At 34.7% G+C, this 27,972-nt stretch overlaps 1 protein-coding gene across 2 annotated transcripts; it reads right to left on the bottom strand.

The window, feature by feature from the left end:
- Positions 1–35: 35 nt before the first annotated feature.
- On the bottom strand, positions 36–27,952 carry LOC144438804 (uncharacterized). 2 transcript variants are annotated; one of them, XM_078127980.1, is made up of 18 exons: positions 27,583–27,952; positions 22,593–22,759; positions 20,452–20,539; positions 19,023–19,307; positions 18,090–18,248; positions 17,035–17,317; positions 16,286–16,543; positions 15,316–15,508; positions 14,783–14,803; positions 12,899–13,001; positions 12,327–12,454; positions 8,114–8,293; positions 3,887–3,995; positions 3,511–3,635; positions 3,197–3,245; positions 2,843–2,906; positions 1,694–1,715; positions 36–1,383 (listed from the first exon to the last, which is right to left on the bottom strand). In XM_078127980.1, exons 1-18 carry the CDS (start codon positions 27,646–27,648, stop codon positions 270–272), a joined length of 3,414 nt encoding a protein of 1,137 aa, XP_077984106.1. In that variant the 5' UTR covers positions 27,649–27,952; the 3' UTR covers positions 36–269. The 2 variants fall into 2 exon arrangements, with proteins under 2 accessions (XP_077984106.1, XP_077984107.1); XM_078127981.1 differs by lacking the exon at positions 14,783–14,803.
- Positions 27,953–27,972: the final 20 nt, after the last annotated feature.

Here is a 27,972-nt window from a genome sequence, read left to right as displayed (position 1 = left end):
TATTAACATTATTCTCAACAAATTAATGCATGCAAGTTAAACTGTTATTTACAAACACAAGTGTAACTACTTAAAACTAAGTAAAACACAACAACAGAAAAATTGGACGGAAGTTCATGTTTTGGACGGTTTGTGATATGTAAATTGATGATGTCTAAAAGTACTGTAATATAACAAACACACAGGAAGGCAATTAGTTAGTATAACAAACATGCTGGTTAGAAGTAGATGAAGTGAACAACGTGCACTGATATGGGATAAACCAAACCCTAGCTACAACAACTACCTTCTACAGTCTCTTTCTGATTCTCTACGGTTTCCTTATTGTTCTCTTGTTCTGTATTACTGCTTTCACACTCAACATTGTCTTTTTGTTGTTCACGCATTGATTCTGCTTTGTCATCATTATCTGTTGGTTGTACATCTTTCTCAGAGTTGTTCACATCAAGATTTTCATTGTCTTGACCCTCTTTGACCTTTTCTTCTTCATTTTCTTCTTCTTCTTCTTCTTTTTGTTGCTCAGCAACTGTATCATCTGTTCCATCTTGAGTTCCTGATCCCTCACCACCTGTTTCCCGTTTCTCAGTGATATTATCTTTAGCACCTTGTGTTGCTAACATCTCACTACCGGTTTCTTGTTCCTTGTGTTTCTCTGCAATTGTATCATCTTTATCACCTTGATTTTCTGACAATTCTCCCCTTCCATGGCCGTCAGTAACCTGAGTTGCTGATTTCTCAATATCTACACCATTTGTACCATCACATGGCTCTGGTTTTTCCTCACTTGTCTCACAAGGTACTTCATCTTTATTGTCTTGTCTCTTTGTTTTCTCACTATCTATATCATCTGTAGTGTCATCTTTATCTTTGTTCTCATCTGTGACATCATTAGAATGTTCATCATACTTTCCATCAACATGTTCATCATGTTGTACTTGGTTGACTTCTTCACTTGCACTTTCACCTACGTTTTCCTCTTCCCGTTCATTTTCCATGTCTCTCGTGGTTTCAGCATTATTAGTATCCCACACAATTTGGATGTTTTCATCAATAGTTTTGGCATCGCTTGGTGTGTCAATATTTCTATTTCCTACAGCACTCCTTGGTCCAGAGTATCTCAAATCACCCACTTGTTGTCCCTTCACATTTGTAGGGAGGATAGCTTGACCTTTCAACCTAAACTCTGCTATTGGTGTCACCTTCCCATCTTGTACTTCTGTGCGAGGAGTGTCTTCAAATCGTGGTGTCTCATCAAGATTAAAAGCTGGTGAACTTCGACCTGACATCATGCGACTATCAAGTGATATGTCTCGACTAGATGACACACTATCAGCATCACTATTATTCTCTTTTGGAGACTGTGGGGGCGCTTCTGGAAGACGTCTATTGGAAAAGAAGAGTACAATTTTTCACATATTACCCTGGTACTCCATGATCAATAATTTTGTGTTAGTGTGGAATTTGAGAATTCTATGCTACCATATTTGGTTTAAATACTATGACACACCATACACCTAATTCTAACACTTTAAGAAATACGATGCATACTTTTCTTCCTCTCATTTCATCTACTAGAGCCTATGCATGTAGTATGCAAAATATTTTCAGAGATGTCCCACTTACAGTTTTAACATCTTTTCAGTTTGAGTTTATAAACAACCTTTCATTGGAAGTAATGATTATTCGTACTTACCCAGTATCTGGCTGGCCTTTCACTGAAATAAACACAGAACAGAATAATGACAAATATATCCATCACATATAAGATATTACACAGTATAATATTTACCCACAATTCTCTCTGATTTGTGCTGTCAGACAAGTCTCACTGGTGTATAGTGCGTTGTGAATATTTTTTACATTTGTGAATTGCAAATCACGAGCGTCTGAATACCTATATTCATTGGTTTAGCTATCAATGATTTATTGTAGAAGATGGAAATTTTATGAATTTGCCAAAATATTTGCAACTTGGGAAACTAAGGAAAATATATGCACCTGTTATCACTTCACCAAAGATATTCCAAACAGGGAAAGTAAATAACTGAATTGGATTAATAACACTTGGCACAGCATGTTGGAAGTATAGAGACTTGTATTACATTCCATCATCCGGTAAGAACAGTTTTATGGACACAGCTCATGTTCGCACACAAATTTTCAGTTCCCCTGGCATTTCATGTACACATAAAGAGGCCATAAAACTGTTCTTATCAAACCAAGGTGTGTAATACAAGTCTCTGCTGTTTTAACATCCTGTGCCAAGTGTTATCAATCCAATCCAGTTCTTTACTTGACCTGTTTGTAACAGTTCCGTACATCCACGTTCTGATGTTGACACTTTGTACTTTATTCAAAGTATGTGCTTAATTTAGTTATTGAATTTTTATACAACATTTAGAACTTTCATTTTGATTTGTAAGTGGACATTTGTCAGAAATATGCTTATTGAGGAAAGTTATCAAATAAATCTCCAAACAGTGTAACCAAACAGAGAATTGTTGGTAAGATATTGTACAGTGCATTAGTCACCTACAAATTTAACGTCTTCTCTATTAGAAAACAAATTTTGTCTGTAGCAGTCAAGTTAAAAAATTTTGCTGCTAACCACAATCTACTTCTTGATCTCCATGGTAATATGAGTGTTCCTGGAGGATGCTTCAATGTCAAAGTAACAGTTACCTTTTATTGGATAAAGTCAGATATACCTGGTCCTGATAGCATTCAAATCTTAATATTTACATATTAAACACTATACATGTTGAACACCTGTTCAAAGTAAAGTTTATTAGTCAATTTAAATACAGATATAATATAATTGATGTCAAGAATGTAACCCTACCTTGTATTCTAGCTGGTCCAGTGAAAGACACAAACTGTAGAGTTTGTGGAAGTTTGGGAAGTTCCTGTTGATACAAATACATTGTTTTGTGTTAATTTGACCTTCTTTATCTTCGAAGCTAAATATTCCAGCATTAGGAACTGACAAATTTGAATAACTCGATGTTTTACTTCCACATAGACCATTTCACAGTATGTGACACTCTGAGCCAGTTTCACCAAGACCATGTAATGTCATCACATGACTGTCATGTGACATCCTTTGATGTAGTCCATCCTTCAGTTGAAATGTTGGTTGGTTTGAACTCTGAAATGTTACATGTTTGTAATGAGTAGTATACTAATTTATACTTACAGCATCTAGAGGTACACTGCCACCAATCCGGTGGATACCCATACGTCCCCTAAAAGATAAGACAACACAAGAGTAAAAAAGAAATCATCACTTGTTTGAGCACTCAGTTCACTGATATCACTGACTGACTTCAGCAATCTACTCACGCCGGAAGAAAGACAACTAATATTCAACCTTGGAACATTGGAACCAAGAGGAATTAATAAACAATTCAGATAATTTAAAATTCAAAACAGTATACACCATTTTAGATCATATGTTTTTTTTAGTAGTTACAGGTTTATTCAGACCCTTGATAATCTATAACATCTCACCTTGATCTCCTAGTTTGTTCAGACCCTAGATGATTAATAAGAACCATCCTTGCAACAGCTTCACTGTCAACCTCTGTGGTTATGTGACTAGCTGCCTGGTTGATTCTTTCGTTCTGGTCACTCTCCTGTTAAAATCAACAGACAGCAAACATCAAAGGACAAACAGAGACAAGGACACATACATGGAACCTATTCCTACAGCACCTTTGATTAGTGCAGCTAGTAAGACTCAATATAAGTATGTCTTTATCCAATAAAAATCTTGGCTACTATGACGTTATTAAGAAACAATTCTACACAGTGCAACTGTACGTAAAGATTGGGTTTTAAATCATGGACAATGGAAGCTCCATTATCTATGATTTGATTTCATTACCTTGTCTGCATTCCATCTTTCCCGTGGTGTTTGCATAGATGTAGCTGGTCTGATGTTACCAGACATTGACCCTGCAGTTCGTAGAGTTTTACGGGCTGACTCAGGTCGTCTGAAACATAATGAAAATATAATACTATCAAAATGGCATCTTTGTTTTCCTCTTGTGAACTGTACGTACAGTATTCCTCATACCACAGTGCTACTACTGAAGGTTACAAAATGAAATAACTGTGCAAGAATGTTAGGTCTACTCATAACCTAACACCCATGTTGGTGGAGGGGGTCTATGGTCTACTTTACAAATGCATTCATGGTCTGGAAAACTAGATCAAACTGGATCAAACTGGATTGATATAAGCATTCAGTCTACTGAAACTGCAGACAGTGCTTAGAACTGGATAGAACCAGATCAAACCAAATAGGTATTGTGGTAATTTAACAATATGCATAATCTTCACAAAGTAGTCAAAGTTTGAGCTTGGAAAAACTAGACAAAATTGGATAGAAACATTTATTTGTGTTCCTTGGATTTTGGGGACTGTGGTATGGGAATATTAGTATATTTATCTTTTTATATAATATACTACAAAATATGATACCTTACATCCTGCTGAAATGAAAAGTTAAAATACCCAGCTTGCATCTTTCCTGCAATGGAAGCTTTTCCTACCCTGTAATGCTTACTAAACATTACATTTTAGACTAGCTGTAAAAGCTCTTTTAAATCTCCAAATTTATATATTGTTTTCATGATTTATGAGCATTCCTGTGCCATCAAGATCATACATGCATTACAGTAAGCATGAGATTGCATAACTGTACCATTCTATATTGGACCCATTTTATGCAAATCATATGCAAATTAAAGAATATTTTCCCCCTCACTGTATGTAGATTTTCAGAGCTACAATGTTGTATATAAACTGCATTGATATGGTTGCATCATGCATTATAAAAACAAAATGTGCAGACACAGCAAACTTGTACCACACTACAGTAATGTCTTACAGGGAATGTGCACAAAAATGCCAGAGATGTGACTGGGATTCGATACTGCTTGTTATATTCTGAGGTACTGTAGGTGCTATTAGACCAGGAATTAATAAGCAATGCAAGCAGCACACACACATTGTGAACACACATTGTGAAGTTAGTGTGATAGACAAAGGTTAATCCCCTCACCATCACTTTTGTACCAAAGCAACATAATTTTTGCTTCACTGTGCCTATAATTTCAACTAATGAATACCAGTTCACAAATGTCGGATTTCTGAATCAAATTTACACAATTCTTATGAAAACTAAACATCATGGCATGTGATAATGAAGGGATTAAAAAGCTGTCACGCATAGAACTTTACTTATAGTAACTATGAGAAAATCACTTCAGTGAATCTGTGCAAAAGTCAAGCAAGTTTGAGGGGTAGATCTGTAGCATGGTGTTGAAAATTGGGTACTGATAGTTGACGACAAGGTCCTAATAAAGTTAAATTTTTAAATATTTTTTTTGTTTTTCTGACAGTGTTTGTTTGAAAATCATAATTGCCAGTACAAAAATCACAAAAGTATCCCCTAGCATCATTTGAAATAATAACCATTTCATATCTTCATGTCCAAAGAATACCCCCTAGCACCATGATACAAATCAATTGAGATCCCCTAGTACTTTGTTAGCAACACACTGTGATGGGTCAATACTGCTATGTACATGTGCTGTGAACCTAGACAGAGATCCAGAGGCACTTTACACATCTCTTAATACCGGTAAAAGTCAAACAAATCTCACATATTTTGTATGATTCTATCATTCAATCCTGGTCCTTGCAAACTCACACTAGATTTCATATACTAGTAGTACTTGGGTGTTACTAAGTTCCACCACTGAGGGCGTTTAGAATCCTAGTACTACGTGTAGTAAGTTAGTATAGTTCACTATGTTAATATCAATTCTGTAAGTCAGAATACGCAAAGGATGCAAAGAACTATCTCTTAGAGAATATGAATATTCATTGTTCATCTGATACATATACATGCCTGCTGACTCCCATGAGGCAACACTGGACCACAACTAGAACAATGATGAAAAAAAGTTTCACCTTGATGTTTCTTGGCAATTGTGCAAAAGTTATGGGAGAGTGTGTTCTACCATTGATGTATGGAGATCGAGGGCTGAAGGTTTATGATCATGGAGTGTGAGTGATATCAAATGATATTAATACAGATTTAGATTAGTTTATCTCAGTATCTATTTCTGACTATCATACCATGTCAAGGGTCATTGTACTGACACTTCCTTCTTGTCTGTATAACAAAGAAACATAGTGGGAGTTTTCTTGAGGTGGGACGTATAATCACTTCAAAATATGTGAGATAGTTTGACTTGGTAAGAGTGCCTGTGAGTGTCATTGTTACCTGAGCACCTTCTTGTATGTGAAATTACCAAAACCATCATCTGACCACCTAGAAACAGAGCAAGAGTTGCAGCAAACAAACAAACAAACAAACAAACACAAACAATCAATCAAATTACTGCTTGTCAAACTCGCAAGAAATATAATTGACAAAGTGCAAAAAATGTCTAGTTTTAGCAAGAAATAAAAAAATTTATGGCAAAGACATTTCCATTGTGAGTAAGTGGTCATACACAGCTTAGAGTCTCTTGGTATTGTAGTACAAATTCATACACCCACCCACTGTCCGAACAACCAATAGTCTGGCTGTAATGCCAGGACTGTATGGACTCCATTTATACACCTGCCCACTGTCCTAACAACCAACTGTCTGGCTGTAATGTCAGAATTGTATGGACTCCATTCATACACCCACCCACTGTCCTAACAACCAATAGTCTGGCTGTAATGCCAGGACTGTATGGACTCCATTCATACACCTGCCCACTGTCCTAACAACCAATAGTCTGGCTGTAATGCCATGACTGTATGGACTCCATTCATACACCCACCCACTGTCCTAACAACCAAAAGTCTGGCTGTAATGTCAGAATTGTATGGACTATTGATTTATTGAGAGAGTAAAGAGACTGAAAGTAACTTTCGAATTGGTCAATAAATCGCATGATGACATCAAATTATGACCATGTGGGGGCTTGATACTGTAAATGAAAAGTTAGTAAGTTACCCCAAGGGTTATAGTTAGTTATAGTTATTATAAAGGTAACAACATCCTTTCAGTCAACTAAGCAATATGTCATTATGCAGTGGAGATGTTTACTCACAAGTTAACTCTCTGAATACAAGAAGTAAAATTTGTTTCTGAAATTGTGTCTTGGTGTTACATGTTTCTTAAACTTCACCATGTTTCAATTTATATTTTTTGTTAACATATTCCAATAGAAACATATAGGGCTATTACCCTCTAAGAAAGGGAAGGTAAACAAATCAATTTCTTTTTCAAGTCAATCCAGAGTAAAATCGTGAAACTATGTAAAGGAAACATGCATAGATTTTTTGTGTGTACATGTATATGTATATGTATATGTATGTGTATATGTATGTGTGATATATTTTCTTCTCCCAGTTATGTTTTCAGTCCCCTTGTTATGTTTTCAGTCCCCTTAATGACTGAACCCTCTTATTGTTTTCATTCGCAATGTACAATGCTGGGGTCAGGCTAGACTAACTGTGAGCTATTTCTTGACTCCCCATTTACTCTTCTCTCTCTTTTGTTTTATGTAACCATTATTTTGTAATCATTTTATACGCTTGGGTAAATAAACCACTTATATATATTAGAATAGATGAAATCAGTTATAATTGCATGTTGAATTCAGGATAAAGGAGTCTCCAGTATTCATGACTGAACTATCAGACAGGGAGATTGCATAACTAGATAAAAACCTCCATGTCATGAATATACAGATAAATCACCAATGTACCAAGGGGCAGTGGTCTTACAGTTTCCTGAAAAACTGTCTGTATAATTTGTTACAACATTTAGTAATGTAGATTTCAAAAGAATTACAAAAAAGTCAAAAGTCAAAAACATTTTTGGAAATCTCAAATTTTCACTGACTTTTGGTCAGCATTATCAGGGGGAGACATGTGGCAACCACTGACGATGCTGACAAGATGTTGGAAAAAATTTTGGATTTCCTTCCAAGAATATTTTTGACTGTGAGTAGAAATTTTCCTTACTAAATTATGAACCAGAGTCCATGAACATTCATTTATTTTTGTTACAACATATGTTAACACCTACAGTACATACCTATATCTAGTGGTATCAGGTTTGACTTTACCACTAACATTGATGTAATGCCCCAGATTTGCTTCTTTTGGACTTTGAACTTCTTTCCTCATATGCATAGTGTAGTCTGTTTTGTCTGGTAGCAGTACAACAGGTTCTCCTCTTTGATTTCTTGAACTGCTTTCAGAGCTGGCAATAGAACTACAACACAGATACAGAAAATAGTTATTTCTATACTTGCATGTGATATGTAGTGTAGTCTGCTCAGTTTTGTGAACTTTGCATGTGTGTGTGTGTGTGTGTGTACATATATATTTACATTATTATTTTAAATAAAACACCCTAAACTATGATAGCTAAAACTATATTCAACATCTTTCAAAAACCTTTATGAAATACTGTCACAACAAAATATGTATGTTGTTATACGTTTTTTGGAGAAAATATGTATCTAATGTTTTGTAATATGTGTAGTTGTATTGTAGATATATGTACTAAACAAAAAACAATATTATTATTACTTCAGAACTTGTAAAGACAGAGAATAATTACTTACAATCCCAAAAGATAAGTCTAGTTTGTATAAAGTACAGTATCTTTTCTGTATACATACTAACAAATAGCAATCATTAATTTACCATCTTGTATCCAGTCTATCCCAGTATATTGCATGCATTATTTTAACCTTACTACTTATTATTGGGCATTGTTGAAATGAAATGAAAGTGAAAAAAAAAACTTCTTTTGACCAATTAACAATTTGTACAAGTCACCTCGGCCTACTGTTTATTGTTATCAGGATATTTTCTTTATAAAACTTTGATTATAAATAAAACCAAATTATTAGTACATGAATATCAAAGCTTTAGTGAAAAAACATCTGAATTAAAATGAATGACTACAGTTTTCAGCAAAATATCAAATCATTTTTGTAAGCAAAGTACATAAACTATAGAATGGGATGCTTTTTTGACTTTATTTTTAATAAATAAAAACATAGTTGGCGATACTTTGACTTTAACAAAACAGTCGACTACAGATGGCGATACTTTGATTTTAACTATAGACCCTACACGTGTAGAGTCTGTACTTTAACAAAACAGTCAAACCCAGATGGCAATACTTTGTTCTGTAATAATGATTTGAACAGCTATTCTACATATCATTTTGTGATATAAATTGTCTACACTATGGTATTCTAAAATTGTTTTTAAACTACATTTTACTACTACAGCTAAAGAATGTGCAATCTAACATAGTTGAGAGCCCAGACATCAGTACTTTTGATACTACATTTAATATTTGCAGTATGTAACTTCTCTTGAGATGACATGATCAACTTTCTGAATTTGATAGGTTCAAAAGTTGATGATGTCTGGGCTAGTAGAATATGTGATACTAAATACTGATATAAATGTTATCAATATATCACAATTATAAGGAAAATAACTATTTACAGTTTTTACAACAGTGGAATGCCTATGTACTGTACTTATCTTGGCAATACCCCCCCCCCCCCCCAGCTAGCTGAACAACAGCCAACTGATGACAGCCCCTACCCCCGACCCCCCTTCACTTGAAGCTTGAGATTGGGCCTTTACCGTGACAAGTACAGCAACACAAAACATCGTGATATAGTTACAGAAGAAAACGTTAATTTATTGCCTGTCTGTTGGAAGAATATTTACAGCATTATAATATTGTTTTACAGTGCGCAGCACACCCACTATTATACCAAAACTACACACTTACTATGTCGCACTGTGTGCTCTCCTGCGAAAAAATGGCCTTTAGGATTGCATGCAAAACAATAATGTTACATGATTAGTGAGAAGATGATTGACAGGTGAAACCAACAACCATGGTATGTCAATTTTAAAATGATGGATGGATGTAACCATGGCAACAACCATGGTATATCAATCAAGTGGTGATGAGCAGATGAAACATGGTAACAACCATGGTGTATAAATTTCACAATGTATGTTATATGTTAATGATACAACACATGTTAGCTTGTGCTGAATTCACACACAAAATATCAACACTATCTTGTTATAGAAACACCATCCACACTGTTGTCATGGAAACACCTGGTTATATACATACACATGGGTATACTTTGTAAAAGGGCGACAGCCATGTTTAGAGTCACAGTGAATTGAAGAGAAGTGTATTGTGTTGGTAGTGAGAACCAGTGAGCGTGGACACTGAAACTCATGTCCAAATCTGTAGAGAAAGTCAGAAACAGTCCAGAGATTGACAGTACAAACAAACAAACATAGAAAGTGTATCTACATGGGTGGTCTCAACTTCATAATATGCAACAGTATGCAAGTTCAATGAGTAGCCTGCAAGGTATGTCATAACAGGGCACCCTCACACAGTGGTCAACTAGTGAGCAACTGAGAAACTGAGTTTTTTTTCAAACAAACAATTTCACAATTTGTAATAACAGTCATTATTAAAGAATCACTTATTTTTCAATCATATTAAATTGATTTGTTACATTATTAATCCATTTTACTGATGAAAGTCACATTTATTTTGAAAATCAACAAATTGTCAAACATTTTGAATACAAAGTTGTAGAATTCAAAGTTATAGTGAACAGTACTTTGCTTTTGTTTTTACATAAAACAGACTAAGATACATCAAGCTCTATGGTTTTACACACCCATGTACATAGACTAATCTATATGTAAATCAACAGTTAATCAAGTTGATTACTTTTACTGTATTATCTATATCAACGTTCACACATAGGTTTTATACCCAGAAGAGTTAAACACACAACAAGCCTTAGTAAAAAAGTTTATCTGCTTTCGACATCAATATTGTCAGGAGTGCATTCTGCACATCAAACATCTCTTTTAAATTTCTCCATAAAATGGAAAATTATGATTTATCAATGTATTATATGCCATTTTTTGCAAATGTAAGAGCTGGATGCCAAACTCTTTTTAGAGTATATAAAATGCATCAGGAAATAGCTAATGAGATTAGTAAGTACACATCTTTTGGAAGCAATTTTTGTTTGTAAACAGAGACTGCTCTCCTGACCACCATAGTGCTAAAAGACAGAGAAACAACCCCTGAAAACCTGATCAAACACATGCATTAGTTAGATGGGATAATAGTTTTCATGCAATTACTCATCCCTACTGTGTGACATCATGCAATTAAGCCATCCACTTGGCATACTGTCATGCAATTAGCATTCCACACATCATAACATCATGCAATTACCCAACCATGTAGAGTAATGTCATGCAAGTAGCTATCCGCATGTACTTTTGTGCCATTACCCAACCATATAGTGTAATGTCATGCAAGTAGCTATCCCCATGTACTGTTGTGCCATTACCCAACCATATAGTGTAGTGTTGTGCAGATAAACAAAAAACCCAGAATAATACAGATCTATAATTCTCAGTACCCGTATTAACATTTTACCCCATGCTAGGGGTCTAAATAGAAGAATAAGGTTGACTTATTCTCAGTAAATGCAAGAACATTCTCCCTCATGCTAGAGGGTCAAATAAGAACAAGAAGGTTCACTTATTTTCAGGTGCTTTAATATATTGTAATGCATGTGAAGCATGTGGAGTGGAAGTCTTGGTGTCGTCCAAGAAATCTAATGATTGCTATCTTTGTGACATGCCTAGATGGTAAAAATCCATTGCAGGTACTGAGAATTAAACTCAACATCCAAACATGTTGGGTAAAAAGAATCAAGAATTTCAATATTACTGTGTTCTTTGTTCTATGTGTTGTACTTTACAGTACAAAGATGGATGTTAACAGCATCAGATGTAAAACTTTAGACATGAAATGTTCCATTGTCAATATTCATGTACAAAGATTCAAAGATATCACAAGGTAATGGGTTTATAACACCATTACTAAAATAACTATCACTATCAAATGACAGAATTACAATTTATTTAACATCAAATTATTCATATTTCAAACAAACATTTTTAGAAGGTTTTACACCAGACTTAAGCGAATCAGAATCATTCATTTCAAATTCTGCATCTCCAAAGTATGAACTTTACAATGGAACATGTAGGTATCCATAGCAACCCAAGTATACCATGTTTGTGTGATATTTTCATGTAGTTAGTTTGGCCCATAGCTGCAGTGAAAACCTTACTTTCTATGATGTTATGAGTTTGGCTACTTTTCATCTAACCCATCAAATGTGACTTGTCTTTATCATAGGCATTACCTGGCTGATGAAGGTCTATCACTATTAGGTGGTACAGGAGTACTCATAACTCTGTCTGGAGCAGTGCTAGGTCGTCTTGATACTGCAATGGCTGGCTGGTGATGTCCAAACTTGGGATCAGGTGACAACTGTAAGTAAACATACAAAAATTAAATTTAGAAGCATTTTTAGAATTCTCGTTCAATGGGCACTTGCACAATTAGATAGTTTCTTTTATACTGAAGCATAACTTTGAAGGTGAAACTCATGAGATTAAATTAGCAGGATTGACATTCTTCACTTTATAAACATAGGATACTGTACCCTTTGGATGAATATTTATCTTACTTATGCAATTTTCTTTCTCAATAAAATTCAATTTGTAGCATTCAGAGACAAGACTGTAATTTAAAAGCTGAAATTTGAAGTAGCTTAAATCACAAGTCATAAATTTTGTTTTAAACTGAATGACAAAAATCACACTGGAAACTTATCTTTATATCTTTATAAAAACTCCAAAATCTCCAAAATTAAATCCCTGACAGAATTCTGACTATAAGACAACTATGTAAAGTGAAAATTGTAAACCCTACCTTTTCTTTGTCGTATTCCATGGTTTCTTTGACCATATCTGTCAATCCAACTATTGCATCAAATTTAACATTTGGATGTTTTCTCTGCTCTTCTGTTGCACTTCTGTCAACAACAAAGAATTATACATTTCTAAACATGAAGTCAATTAATAAATAATTATTGTTGGCCAATGTGATGTTTTTGTTCCTAGGGCAAGTAAGAATGAACACAACAGTGGACTGACTACACAATAGATGCGCATCTTTTAGTATTCAAAATAAAGAGTTAGTAGAGGGTAAGAGTCCTTAACTTAATTTTGGTTTCCACTCAGCAGAGGCAATGGGCTCCCTAACTTAAACTTGGTTTCCACCGTCATTAGAGGTAATGGGCTCACTAACTTAATCTTGGTTTCCACTATCAGTAGAGGTAAGGGACTCCCTAACTTAATCTTGGTTTCCACTATCACAAAAATCATTCAAGAATATTCAGGGTGCAGCTTGAATATATTATTTCTGCTGACTCCCATGATGCAATGCCTCACACCAAAGTAATGGTACCCTATAAAGGCACAAGATCAACATGAGGTTTTTCTGAAATCACAAATAATTGTAGGTGATCTAAAATCATGAAATGACTCTCCAGAACCCATAGTTTATGAAAATGACTTCATTTCCTGGAGTGGCATTCCCCTTTAATGCCCACCACCCCAAACTGTCTTGGGAAATAGTAGAGAAAATTTATGTGACCTCCACTTTCAGTTAGGGTGCATGAATCATGTGAATAAGGCCATACATTGAGTTTATAAACTTTTGTTGAAATGACCAGGTATCTGTTGCTCTAGATTGTCAAACATGTGACACATGATTGCCTGGGATTGCACTCAGTGTTGCATTCATCTTAACGGAAAGTGAAAATCACATAAATTTTGTTAGCTATTTCCCTAGCCTCTCTGGGAAGTGTAAGCCAATAGGCAAGTGCCCACAACTATGAGAGTCTGAGTATCGAGACTAATCATGTAAGGACTGTTTGTCAGTTACATCTCACCACTAGGTGGCAGTATGATCTGATATGATCACCAATCCTGTCGGGACTGTTTGTCAGTTACATCTCACCACTAGGTGGCAGTATGATCTGAAATGGTCACCAATCCTGTCTGGACTGTTTGTCAGTTACATCTCACCACTAGGTGGCGGTATGATCTGTCATGGTCACCAATCCTGTCATGACTCATGGATCAGTGAATGACTGTCATTTACATCTCACCACTGGTACTTTACTGAGTAAAACCAAAGGTGTGCAATAACTTTATGCTAAAAGATGCATCTTGTTTGTTGTATTACATGAACAGAGTCAGGAAGAGATATGTCTATGACAGACAATGATGGTTTGCTATGCAACAGCAGTACCATATTGTCAGCCATGAAGCTTATCAACGCAACACTGACTGTATATAGATAAAGTACACAGAGCATGAGGTCTGCATATGAAATGTATATTACTCATATGGGTCCAGCTTGTAGAACAGTGAATTGACTATACAATATCAATCTAGGGAGTTAGGTTAGGTTGAGGTTAAGTATAAAGATAGGAATAGATCCCCTAACATAATCATGATTTGTATTATCACGTAGCCACTGTTCTACAAATGTCCCTGTAGCATTTTACAACTTCCAGCAAATTTTTGAAAATGAAAATTATTTCATATCCTTTGAACAGGAATTGAAATAAGCAGTCAAAATATCAACTTTTATAAGCTCTTAGCACTAATGAACTAGGCAATGCATAGGAACAAACAAAACTGTTAGCAAATAAGAAGCAATGAAACAAACTGTTTAGATTAGATTAGATTAGATTTGATTAGATTAGTCTAATTAAGTGATGGGAAAACGCAACAGAAAACAAACCTTGGTCTTGTGTCCTCATATCTACGTGGGGGGAATAAAATAATTTAAAGAGGTACAAATAATTAGATCAAATTATATTAAAGTGATGTTTGGTTTGGGTACACTACAAATAAAGGGTGAGAAGTCAAGAAAAGCAAGACATATATATTATCAAATTGGTATAAATTGCAGAACAGATGAAAGTATGTATATTCCTTATTAACCATGCACATACAAACAAAGCCTTCCACTGAAATTCAAGAATTCACCTTAAACCATGCATCTATCCCTCTTGCCTTAGTATACTTTGGTCAGGTGATTCCACCAATGCCGGGATGTAAGCACTGCAGTTAGGTGTTCACCCCACAATGAGGGGAGGTGACCCCATCAATGGGAGGTAAACACTGCACTTTGGAGTTCCCCCCACAAATGAGGGGAGGTGACCTCATCAATGAGAGGGTCCACATATAGCAGTCTGCTGCCCAAACCATTGGGAGGGGAGGTGGTCTCCAACACCTGGTAACTCCCCTTATTCATCTCTAACAATAACTTACTTAATTCTGACATCTTGAGCTAGTTCCTCTGGTACATAGACAGTGACAGGTTCACTGGCTACAGATGACCTTGAGTGAACTCTGACAGGTGCTATCTGGGTTTTCTGACTTGGATCCATACAATACTTCTCTGTTTCTTTGTAAAAGTTTTCCAGTGAATGATATGTGATTCTATCATTGTCTTCATCAGTGGCTAGTGAGTATAAATCAAACAGATAAAAAAAGTATGTGTATAAAATTACTCACTGGAAAAACTCATACAATTTTCTTAACAAGCCCTCCATCAAAACAAAACAATTTTGTGACTTTTTTTCTTTTTATAATTGTAGTATATGTCAAGTATGAGTTAATATCACAAAATCTGCTAATATTCATAGAATGAAAATTTAAAACCACGAAACAGAATATACATCAGACTCAACCAGCTGAATTATAAGGGATGATCGCAGAATGTCGCACAAGCTCAACAAACGAACATCATTCGTTTAGTCAAAAACCCCTCCCCCTAAACGAACATTCACAAGTTAGACATCAAACGTTTATATATGATGTAAACTATGATGAAAATTGTAGCAGTCACACCGTTATGATCGATGTATGTTTGTAAACACATTAAAATACTACCAGAAACCCAGCACCATATCTCTCACATTAGAAGTACATTCTTGTCAATTTATCAACATTTCAGTAGTAAATACAACAACTGTTATCATTGAAGGAGTGAAAATTTTCCATTGAAATTTGGTTAAAAGTGCAAAAATGAAGTTCACCAATTGCATAGATGCCAGACCTCCTCCCCTCTAAATGACCGAAGTTCACTTAATGAGCTTGTGTGACATTGTGCTATCATCCCTAAGTTAGTTGACAATCAGAGCAGAGAGGTCACATGATGTGAAACCCTAAAATTCACTTGACTGTGTAATATCAGATATCTTGGTAAACAAGATGTGGATCACTATGGTAACCCTACCTTTAGAGAAGCTTTCCTCTGACAATTCAGCATAATTAGCTATGATATCCTCTGTGTATAGTTCTGGTCTGTCTGCATCTTCATGAGAACTGTACCTTATACCATGAGGTGTACCACTTCTACCATAAAACTTGAGTCGTCCAATGAAATCTTGTCCATAGCTCTGTTTCTGTTTATACTCCTCCCATGCCTTCAGATTGGCTGATTTCTGGTCTTTACTTGGACTCTTAGCACCACTGCTTGTGTCTTTAGCATCATCTAAGATATAAATGTCATATTGTAAGCTATGCACAATTTTAAAGTAAATTTAGTCATAGCATCCATCTTTGTTAGTTTGAGCAAAGTGGTCAAGTTCAATTTTACAGTCAAAAGTTACTTTGATTTTGTGTAATTCATTTGTCTATCAATATTGGACTCCATTTACATATTATTGTCAGCCCAGGTGTCTTAATTGGCAAGTAGAGTCAGTCCATTTACAAGTGAAAGTTCAATAACGTTTCATTTGCCAATGAGAGTTAGCCTTCATTTTGAAAAGTACACTTTGCCTTCCATTTGCCAATAAGAGTTATAAGTCTTTCATTTGAAAATGAAATTAAGCCAATGTCAAGAGTTTCCCATCATGCACTTGCCAATGAGGTTTAGTGATCATTTGCCAGTGAGAGTTAGCCTTCCATTAATAACAATGAGAGTTAGTGCTCCATTTGTCAATTGCTTTCCACCGCAACATTCAGATTGTAACTATAACCTACCTGTAGGAACACTAATATGTAACATTTTGACTGGAGATGATGATCGACTATCAGGATTAGAGCCGGTTGCATCATAATTATCATCTTCAAATGTAATCTGAGCTGTAGGATTGATAACTTGGGCTACTGTCATTCCCTTTGGTATAACTGGAGGTCTTTTTGGACTTCTCAGAGGTATCTCATCAACGGATGACATTCTTATGGACACAGAAGATGCTATGGAGGATGCTGTATCAGGACGTGGTGATTTACCTTGCTTCAATTTTGTTTTTATGTCAACAAACTGTCAAGACAAAACACAATGAAATCAGTTGATGATACATCTTTGTAATACACCCTAAGTGGATGCTTTAAATGAAACTAAAAATAACGCTCTCAACAAAACTCAACTCAAAAAGTTTTCAAAATTCTGACTAGTTTTTGTCCAGGTACCAGACCATTATCAAGTCTATAAATTCATTAGAATCACAAATTTGTGTATTTGCTCTGATGTATAGTCATAAAACAACAAATGATTTAGCCCTGTAATGCTAACACCAGCTCTTTCTGTGTAATCTCATAAACATGGACACAACAAATTCTTCTAGTCCATGAAGTTGACATGAAACAGCGCCCTCACATGTTCATATATATTTTCTTTCAGTAGTTTTCATCCTTTAGGAAAGCACTCTTTACCAACATTTAAAATCACCTCTGTTCTGAGTTATCGTTTATAAAAAGTTATAAAAAATAAGTCTTATAACGATCTCTACTCTCCATCATGTATATTTTTAGTGACTTCTTGAACTGGAACAGTACTTATTGTTTTATCCTTGAAAATATTCATCTGGTTGGTAAAACATAGTAATAGATAATTGTAGTTGCATGACTATGGGTTCTAACTACTTGTGAGTAACGTTTTCCCCGTTCAAGTTGTGACAGGCTTTCCCAAATTAGCTGTTTGCTGGCTTTATCACTAGGCAACAAAACGTTATTTAGAACTCCTGGTAGTGTAGAACTGCTTATTAACATTTTTGTCATTATGCATGTGATACACTGATAGTATTTTCTATTACCTGCTCATGACTGTATGGTGACACATCTGGTGTACTCATACGTATTACACCAGCAGCACTAGCTGGTCTTTTCTGCTTCAACACCATATTCTTTGTCACAAATTGTCCTGTAAAACTAGACTCTACAAAGTTTTCTCCCTTCATTTGTCCGAAAGACGTCTGTAAAAAAATCAAAGAATCATGATTACTTATTGCAACACTCAGCTCTTTTAGGATGAAATTCTTCTGTTTTTTTATAAACTTTTTATGTAACACTTAGCAGGTTCTTTTTTTCGCCAAATATTATCAGGGTTTTCTCAGTTGGTATAATTTATTTATTATAGTTCTATATTATAAATTTTGTCAGTATTTACTTGTGTTGGGATTTTCCTATCAAACTACTTGAGTTGAAAATTTTCTGAAAGAAACTGAATGATGACATTGATTTGAAATTTATTTTATCTATAAGGATTTTTGTATGCAATAACAATTGACTATCAAAGTTTTAACTGCATTTACATGTTAATATCACAGGTCTTGTCTGATGGGCATGTGAATGATAAGCAGGTATCACATAATTAAAAATGTCTGAGTTGTTTAGCTGAACACTTTCATGGAAATCTTTTCCCCATTGTAAAGAAAGTACAGTTCTAACATCATCGCTACAACTTAGCAGTGTTGCCATGCTTAGCACATTTCTGCAGTGCTTCAAAAGTGTTCTATTGAGCCATGCTTGGCAGGTTTCTACAGTGCTTCAAAAGTGTACTATCATCTTTGAGCTTTTGTAATCTTTGAATGACAATTCATTATAATAGTTTCACATGTATAGAAATGGCTGATCCTAAGTGATAGATGTGTAACAGTATATAAACATGTCAGCCATCATCCTTGCAAACTACCAAGAACACTGCAAGGTTACTACATGTAATCTTTATTTATTTCCACCTTACTCACCTTTCTACTAGATAGCGTTGGTGGCGCTGTCATTGGTCGTTTCAGACCTGTAGTCCTGGTTAACTGTGGAGTTGGACTTTCATTCAATATTTCTTTCTCCTTCTCACTTTCAGTTTTCTCCTCTGGTACTTTCTGGATGGCCGTTTCAACGTCCTCTTTTTTCACTACATTTTCATTTCTTTCTTTCTTCTTTGGTCTCCTTGGTGATGAATAATGGGCGATAACATCGGGAGCAAATCTCAGGACGGTCTGGGAATCCATCTGACGCATACTTTGACCAAAACGCTATGATATAATATTAGATGATTGTATATGAATAACTAGTCTAGAGTTTACCTTACAAAACACATTCGAGTAGTTGACTTTCCCATCAGTTCATCATAAAATATGTATTAAGAAACTGTATATTTTACTTATTTTCTCTCTCACTATTTCCAGGATTCATGAATCGTCAAGTTCAGTAGCTGTACCCACTAAAGTTTTTTTTGAGGAAGTGCAAATTAAGTACTGCAGAGTGTGTATAGGCAGCCTATGACCATTGTATTCATGTGGAAAGTATGGAGTATATGAAGTATTTGAAGTTTACTTTTAGATGATATATTTTTTTAACACTATTTAGTGGCTTTTACATCAAGTACAGAAGTTGTTTATTTATGTGACTTGAGTGAATTTCAATTTAATTATATTCTAGGACTATATCTGTATTAGTCCTTTCTGTCTTCCAGTGTACAATTAGATCATGGAAGTATAACCCACAACTTCCATGATTAGATATTGTTCCCTAAATTTTTCCTTCATTCAGCCAAGGAAAATATGGCTGACGGGCTAATGGGATCTTGTTACTTTGAGGCAAAGAAGAGTAGTGACAAAACCCATAGGTCACCTTGTAGTTTCTGGCTGAATGAAGAAAATATTGGGGAATATTATAATTATACTTGCACAAGTGGAGTTTATGCAAAATAAAAACAATTTTGAATATTTTGAACACAGTAGAACCACTGATGTAGAATGACCAGGGTATAAATCACATATCTTTTGTTTGAATGCATTCAACTTTGCTTCGACATGGTGGAATACAATCTCTTTTTGTGTCAAGACTGCCACAGGTAAGTAAAAGCAACAGGTAAAACATTGTACAAAGTTGGACAAAATACAACACTTCACTGCAACAGTACAGACATATCACATACAACTCAAGCACTATACAAATAAACCATACAAAGTAGAAGGAACACAATGATAGATTGTACACAATGCATTGATTGTCACTGTGTCTATGGTATTGTTGTAAATCTCAACTTTGTTTATAGAATAACAACATGGTTATATCATCACAATTTCCCCCAGAGGAAACCAGAATTTCTTTTGTCAAGTTTTCAATAAGTAGATGTCGGCATAGGTGAAAAGTTTTTTTTCTTGTCTAACTTACGGGTAAACAATGGAGTCCACTTCTATTGGCCATGTACCATTTATAGACTTTTTTGAGATCATCTCGTTGCTTCATTGTTCCCTTGGTTCTGTAATATACAATACATACAGGATATTGATCAATGTAATATCTACTAACTTTACAAGATACAACTTGTAAAAATCACAATTTGAATGGACTCTCACTTTTAACAGCCTGTAATATCCCAGGCTGAAATGAACTCTGTTAACAATTAATGTATGTAATAATGTCTTGTGGATTCACATGTTATTGATTACCAGACTAGGTTAATTCCAAATTTTGTGCTGCTTGCCTCTAACAAAGTCAAATGCAATATTATTAAGTACAACTTTCTGCACTAAATGAATTCGGTAAAAAAAAAAGTCACTAGGCTGAATAGGTTAAATAAAAATGGAAACTTAACAAACAAATAAAGTGACATTTATTCACTAAACTCAGCCCAAGTGACTTGCTTTGTACCAAACTATTTGTCAAAACTTCAAGACCAGGGCTCATTGTACAACAACAAAATGCAATTAATCTAAATGTAGTTAGACAGCTCTAGTATCTGTCAACAAAGTTGTACACCACATGGAACATTTTATGTTTAGACATACATACATACACACAGACCCAAAGTGTGTTTTATGGCATCACTTATTGCTAACCTTGCACACAGCATATACATTCTTTTTAATATACTTTTTTATTTGACATTGCAGTCAATGTAAGGTGTAGAGTTCAACTTTCTGTACTGTTGCTATGCCAACCAGACAGTCAACACACTATCTATTACACCAATGTAACATTTGTCCCTCTGTTAGTGATAATCCCTGCTATAAATTTATTTTCTATTGTTAAGTTATTAGCTTCTTAACATGTCTAGTACCTTTTTTGAGGGATTTAATTTGCACCTCAATAGGTACTTTACAAGTTTGCTTCAATTTTATCTTTAGTAATTGAAGAAAAGGATGATAGAATGCACTTCAGAAGAGTATGACGCTGACAGATAATGGTTCTATGAATAATTCGAGATCTACTCCAGCCCAGCAGAATTACTCAATTGTTGTGAAACCACAGGCCTTGAGATCTTTACACGGTACTGTCTGAGAATTAGAAGCACCATGAAGAGTACAATATTTCATAACTTTTAGCATAAAAATAATGCTCTGGGTTGAGAATGAATAACTCATTATAACTGACAGGAATCTAGGATGTCTTTTGGGGATAGGTAACCACTCACTTCAAACTGAGATACTGAAAACCTTATTAGATTAAAACATCTTAGAGTCTCATAGGTACCCTACTATACTACATTCACATTTACATGACCTGAGGGTAGTTTCTCGCCCTACCAAAGTTGCTGATCTTTGGAAGATAATACGATTTGACTTATTTATATATTTTGCCAAAGGGCTGACCAAGTCAATGCCCTCTGACCCAAAATGGCTCATTTTGGAACAACAACCCCTTCTCCCTACTATTTTGACATTTACTGGGTTGTTATGATGTTAAAAGCAAAAAAACTTTGGCAGTTTAGGGAAGTTCAACATTTTTTGTCGGCCTATAGGAGTTATTGGATAAATCAACATTACCAGCACCTATGGTTGACAGTTGATATTCATGTTATCCTAGAACTGAAACACTGAGATGTAACATTACCATCCTTAAATCAATGGGTATACTCCTTCAACTGATACATCGTGCCAGGGAATCATACATATGGTCGTGTATATACATAGCAGAAACAGGAACTTTGTACCTCTTGTCATGATTTCTTTGAAAGCATGGACTCTGTTTGCAATGAAAATGTTGATATCACCAGTGAGGGTGTGAACTTAGAACATGTAGTCAACTCAAATATGTTAAAATTTCCAACCATATGTTTGGCTACATTTTTGTCTGGCCATTTTTCCCTTTCATGCAGTGCACTATGACAAAACATGTCTGATTGCTGGGCCAAGCTTAGAACTACAAAGTTATACAACAATCTGATTAAAATCTGATGTAGGAATACAACTGAAATACTTTATTTTACCGCTCTTTCTTTTATATAGTTTCATTTTTTGTTTTTGTTTTTTTTTGTTCTAGGAGTGAATGATTCTTCTTAGGATGTGTTATACATATGCTTATATACTTACGTGGTAACTTCAGTTAACATCCTAGCCAATATTCTAAAGAACTGTCCATCTTGTGAGAGTTGTTCTAGTTGTTGATGGTCCTTTCTGACTAGTCCAGCCAAACCGCTGTCATGACGATAACGGTCTATCATGTCAATCATGTGTTTAAACTCTGCATGTCTCATCAGCTGAAATAAATACAAACAAACAAACCAAACATATATAAATAAATTACAAACATGATGTATTGGCATGAAATTTTTTTTACAATTGTATGTATGTATAATCAACTCACACAAAAACAAACAAACAAAGAAACAAAGAAACAAACACACACACACACACACACACACACACACACACACACACACAAACATACATAATTAAATTACAAACATGATACATTAGCCAAGAAAGATAGTGTTATCATCTGATACTCCTCCTGATAAAGTTCCTGTATGTCATGTACAGAATGAGTTATCATAATCTATTTTTAACATTGTGACAAACCATGGTTACCAAGTGTATAAAAAGTGTCAAGCCTTAGTTACTTCACATTATATGCAATGTCATGATTGTCATATCAAGACTCACTTTCTCAAGTCTTTGTACCATTACTTGCATTATAACAAAATTTATAAATTTGTATTCAAAGAACTTCCTACATTTTTTATAAAGGAATCACGGTTGAATTCTGTACTCTATATCATGCCATTGGGGAGAGAGAAATCCTGTATCTGAACTAGAAATCCTGTATCTGAACTAAGCAGAGCTATGCATATAATACATTACGACATTATTTTTGAATTTCAAATAACTGCAGATCAAGTTTAGTAATAACCTCTTTGTCATTAACAGTTAATGGGGTGGGGGTTGATGGGGGGAAGGGGAATCTTACAAATACCCATATCTGTCTAAATCTAATGCAGTGTTTTTGGGTGCCATGGTAACCTGGACTGACAACCCAAATATGATTATTTCATTCCCAACGATGTGCTAATATTGACTGTCTGTATATATATTTGGCATAACTACATAGTAAATAAACACTAAACACATAATGATGTGATCAACAGAAGAAAACCTGACATGTACTAAAATGTAAAGTTGAAGAAGCCTACAAATAAGAACCGTCATTAAACAAACCAATCAGGCGTAGATAAACGGAGCTTTGTATGCAGGTGTTCTATTGTTAGGATCAGACATCTTGTAGCCACACCTTCATTCCAACAACATGGCGACTGTCATATATACATATTGTGGTGATTAAAAGGATTTATCTAACTGTTATGAACTGAATATTTTACAAATTAAATATAATTTCATGAAATGAAAGAACTACATTTAAGATAATCTCATTCCTAGTATTCTTTTGGCAAAAATTCTCAATCTCTTAGTACAAGTACATATATTCAGTTTGTATTAATGTGTTTATATGTATGACTGTGCAAACCTACCCTCTCTCAAATGTATAGAGTTTTAAAAGCTTGTATCGCAGCACAATGTCAGTACTGTTAATCATATCTACTTATGGCTGCATTCAAGTTACTCCTATATGTTCAAAAATAGCTAAAAGGGGAATGTTAACTTATACACCACATTTGATAATTTTGGTGAATCATGTACACAACTGTACAATGGACAATATGTCAAGTGTTCAGGTTAGTGTTTTTGTACAGTAGTACACCCATGATCTATCCGAGCTGTATACCCCTCATCATTCCACTGTCCATTAACCCTTCGTTATCTTCCAAACTTGATCATCAAATATCATATGGTACCCGTGTATAACTTAAACTTTCAGAAATCTATACACAATTTACCAGATCCTGTCTCATTTTAGTGGGGTTCCTAAACAGTAAACTTTATTAAATACATAAACAAATATTATGGGTAAACAATGAAAAATTTTCAGATATTTTATTCCATTACATGTAACAAACACCTGACATGACCTCTGACCCAGGGTGATGACTTACGACCCCCATTATCCTAGCCAATAGAATCTTTGATGCTGACACACCATGGACTAACACTTTGTACCAGTATATAACATGGGATTAACTTAAGATAATCAATCAATCAGATATTACCTCTGATAATTGCCAGGGCAAATGGACAACAAACAAATGAAAATTGTAATCCAAATAAACAGTGGAACAGAGAGTACTGATCTCTGCCACACAGATGTATGCATAAAAGTTTTAGTACTCACTAATTTAGTTTCTGCTGTACACACAATTTCAACTAACTGAATTACAATTGTACTTAATAATTTTTTTATAAATTTTTTTTTTGCCTTTATGAAGTAGCTAATTGTTCCTTTTAAGTTTTTTGACCCAATAAAAGTTAATTAACATACAGTTAGTGTGTTTCTCTAAGATAATGCTATTGTTGCTCTTGAGAAAACACATAACTATGATTGAAATGGGTAACTTACAGATAGACATGAACATAATCTTTTTCAGATTACAGCAACATCTCTAAGCTGGTGATAGGAACAATAGACAAGTACTTATATGTAGTGAAGTCAATGAATACATTGTCAACTATAGATTATGGGTAACATGTAATTATCAATTATATTTTGTTGATATTTTCATATATGTAAATTTAGAGAGAGTCAATGCACTTTGGGATATGATTATACCTGTAATTCAACAATTAGATTATTTACTAATGTATGTCACATCATTCCTATAAAACCCCAATTAATACAGAGGATTGAATCCTTCTTCAGTGGGTGACATTCCTCTTGACAATACTTTGGTTAGACATGTACAACTAGTAACACTGAAGTAACACACTTTCTCTATGTGTTACACTCATTTATAGCATTCATATCAAGTGTAAAAGTATACTGTTTTAATTGGTTTAATTACAAGCCTAGCATGTGGCCTTTCTGATGTGGTCAATTAGCAAATGAAACAGTATACTTTTACACTCAATATGAATGCTATAAACAATTGTGGTACATACAGAAAATGCTTTACTTTGGTGTCATGGGTTGTATTTTCTGATAATATCATATGTTATAGATAGAATCTCAGTGAAAGGCTGTACAAATGTTAATGACATGTTTTCGTCAGTCCCAGTTGTTCTGAGAAGAGGCTGTACGAATTGACAATAGAGGGAACTGTTCAGGCTTTATACTAAATTTCTCTCAACAAATTAGCATACTGTTATAATAGTTACAGGCACAGACCCTCCAGTTGGTGCAGGGTCTATGTTACAGGTAATGAAGTCTTCATGATTTATTATGTTTATACAGATGTGTGAAATATACCTACTTCAGAACTTATTTGACTCTGTTATAGTTGATTTCACATCAATGTATTCATCCAGGCTAAAATCCACCAAGTGTGAAATTGAGCCGAACTATAATTCAAATTGTATGAAGTGATAAAGTGCACACAACTCCACACCAGTGTAATGGTATACCAGTACTTACAACAGGTTAAAATTGGCTCAACTCTAATCTACTAGTATTAGTAACCTAGACTCTAATCTAGTGTAATTGTATACCAGATTGGCTCAACTCTAATCTAGCTCAGAGATTTAAGTCGTGGTCTAGCTATCACAAACAGCTATCCAAACCAATTATTCATGAAATACAATGTAGCAAACTCAAGACAAAGTCCTTGGTCTAGCGCAACTCACAGTGACCGAAATATGACAACACTTGGTCATCATCCTTGTCAGATTAGGCAAATGTCTATATCCTACTTTAAAAATATGTATAATGCAGGAAGAAAGTAAGTCATGTTCCATACCATCGGTGTGGATGCATGAACTAGGACAATGCTATACAAACTGGATTTATCTGGCTTAGAAAGTTTCATGCTCTATAATCCATTGGAAAACATATATGAAATGTAGGGTCTATGCATGTGTATTGAAATTTTGCCAAGTTATACTGTTGATTTTATCAAATCTTCAAAGACAGAGACAATTGGATGACCTTTGATTGCAGTTGACTGTATAAACTCCAATATGGAGATTACTGTACAATTATTGACAAGTGGATAATTGACAAATGTCACTACATCTTGCTAGCTGACTTTCATGTGTCTGTCTCTATTGCACCATAAACCCTGTTGGTAGAGGGTATATGATTGCACTTACTTTGTGAACAAGTTTTTTTTAATGATACTTTTAAAAAGAGAAAATACAAGAAAAAAATATCTGAGTTTGTGTCACTAGTGATGAAACAATAGCTAAGAATACATCTGCATTCCAAAATCAAACAAATTTCACATACACATTTCAATCAAACAGCAGTTATATGTTTCATGATACTGTAATTTAGTCAATAGTGTCAATATTTTTTTGTTTAATTCATATTAGCAACTACTGGTAATTTAGTTTTTATTGATATCAATGCATGTATATTTTTTTAAAACTATTTTTATATTTGATAATTAAAATCCCCCATAGAAATAAAATATTTCAATTATAAATATATTGATGGAAGTGTGAATAGATGGGGACACTGTTCTACAAATCACTACCCAGTATAAATCTACTTTGCATACAAAATGTACATGATGTAGTTCCACGTCCTTCTCTCTGCCTCATACATTTTATAATATAGATTACCTTTGTATTCAATACTGTAGTTTAGTGTTTTATATAAATTTATATCTATTAGTTTTGTTTTTGTTTTTTCAATAGTTTTGTTTTTGTTGTTTCTGTACGTTATTTTTGACTTTAGATAAAATAGTTTAATTACATTATTTCATGTCAAATCAAATATACACTGCAACGCCACTGTTTACATCTCCCCTGTTAACAGAGGAAATCACTCTTTAACATTTCACGATATCATATGTACATGTCTTATTAAAACTCTATGGAATGTGAAATCTTGTTAGAGATATTGTTGAAAGCAATAACAACTTCTACAAGCATGTCACTTGATACATTCAATACCATGGAGGCGAGTGCCACACACAGATACACTGTACATACACCATCGAGTTCTACGTAGAAACACGATGTTGTCACCTACCCGAGATCGTCTCAGGACTCTCAACGACCGATCAAGTTCGTTCTTCATGGCTGTCATTCCAAGCATCTTGGCAAACTTTCAGGTTAGCAAAGCTAGCCAGTTTAGATATCATGAAAGTCTACGACATTGATATGTTCTTGGGACGTCCGAGTTGACTTTCCATAGCTAGTTTGACCACCATGCACTTGACGAAAAAAAGTTGGCCCTCGTCTGAAGTTTCTTGTTTTCAAAAGGTCCCTACTCTGGCCTTGGTGTGACGCTTTGTCCACTGTATGTTATCAGTGTAGGATACAACACCACCCCAAGTGTTACTTCATCTCAGAAATCCTTCCAAATCCAGGGAATCTCTAGGCAATTCACCGGACTACTAGTATATATATAGGACTGTAA

Source organism: Glandiceps talaboti, chromosome 8, assembly GCF_964340395.1.
Source record: "Glandiceps talaboti chromosome 8, keGlaTala1.1, whole genome shotgun sequence".
Taxonomy (NCBI): Eukaryota; Metazoa; Hemichordata; class Enteropneusta; family Spengelidae; genus Glandiceps; species Glandiceps talaboti.
Note: the sequence above shows the minus strand (reverse complement) of the source record. Positions and strands in the feature narration are given on the sequence as shown.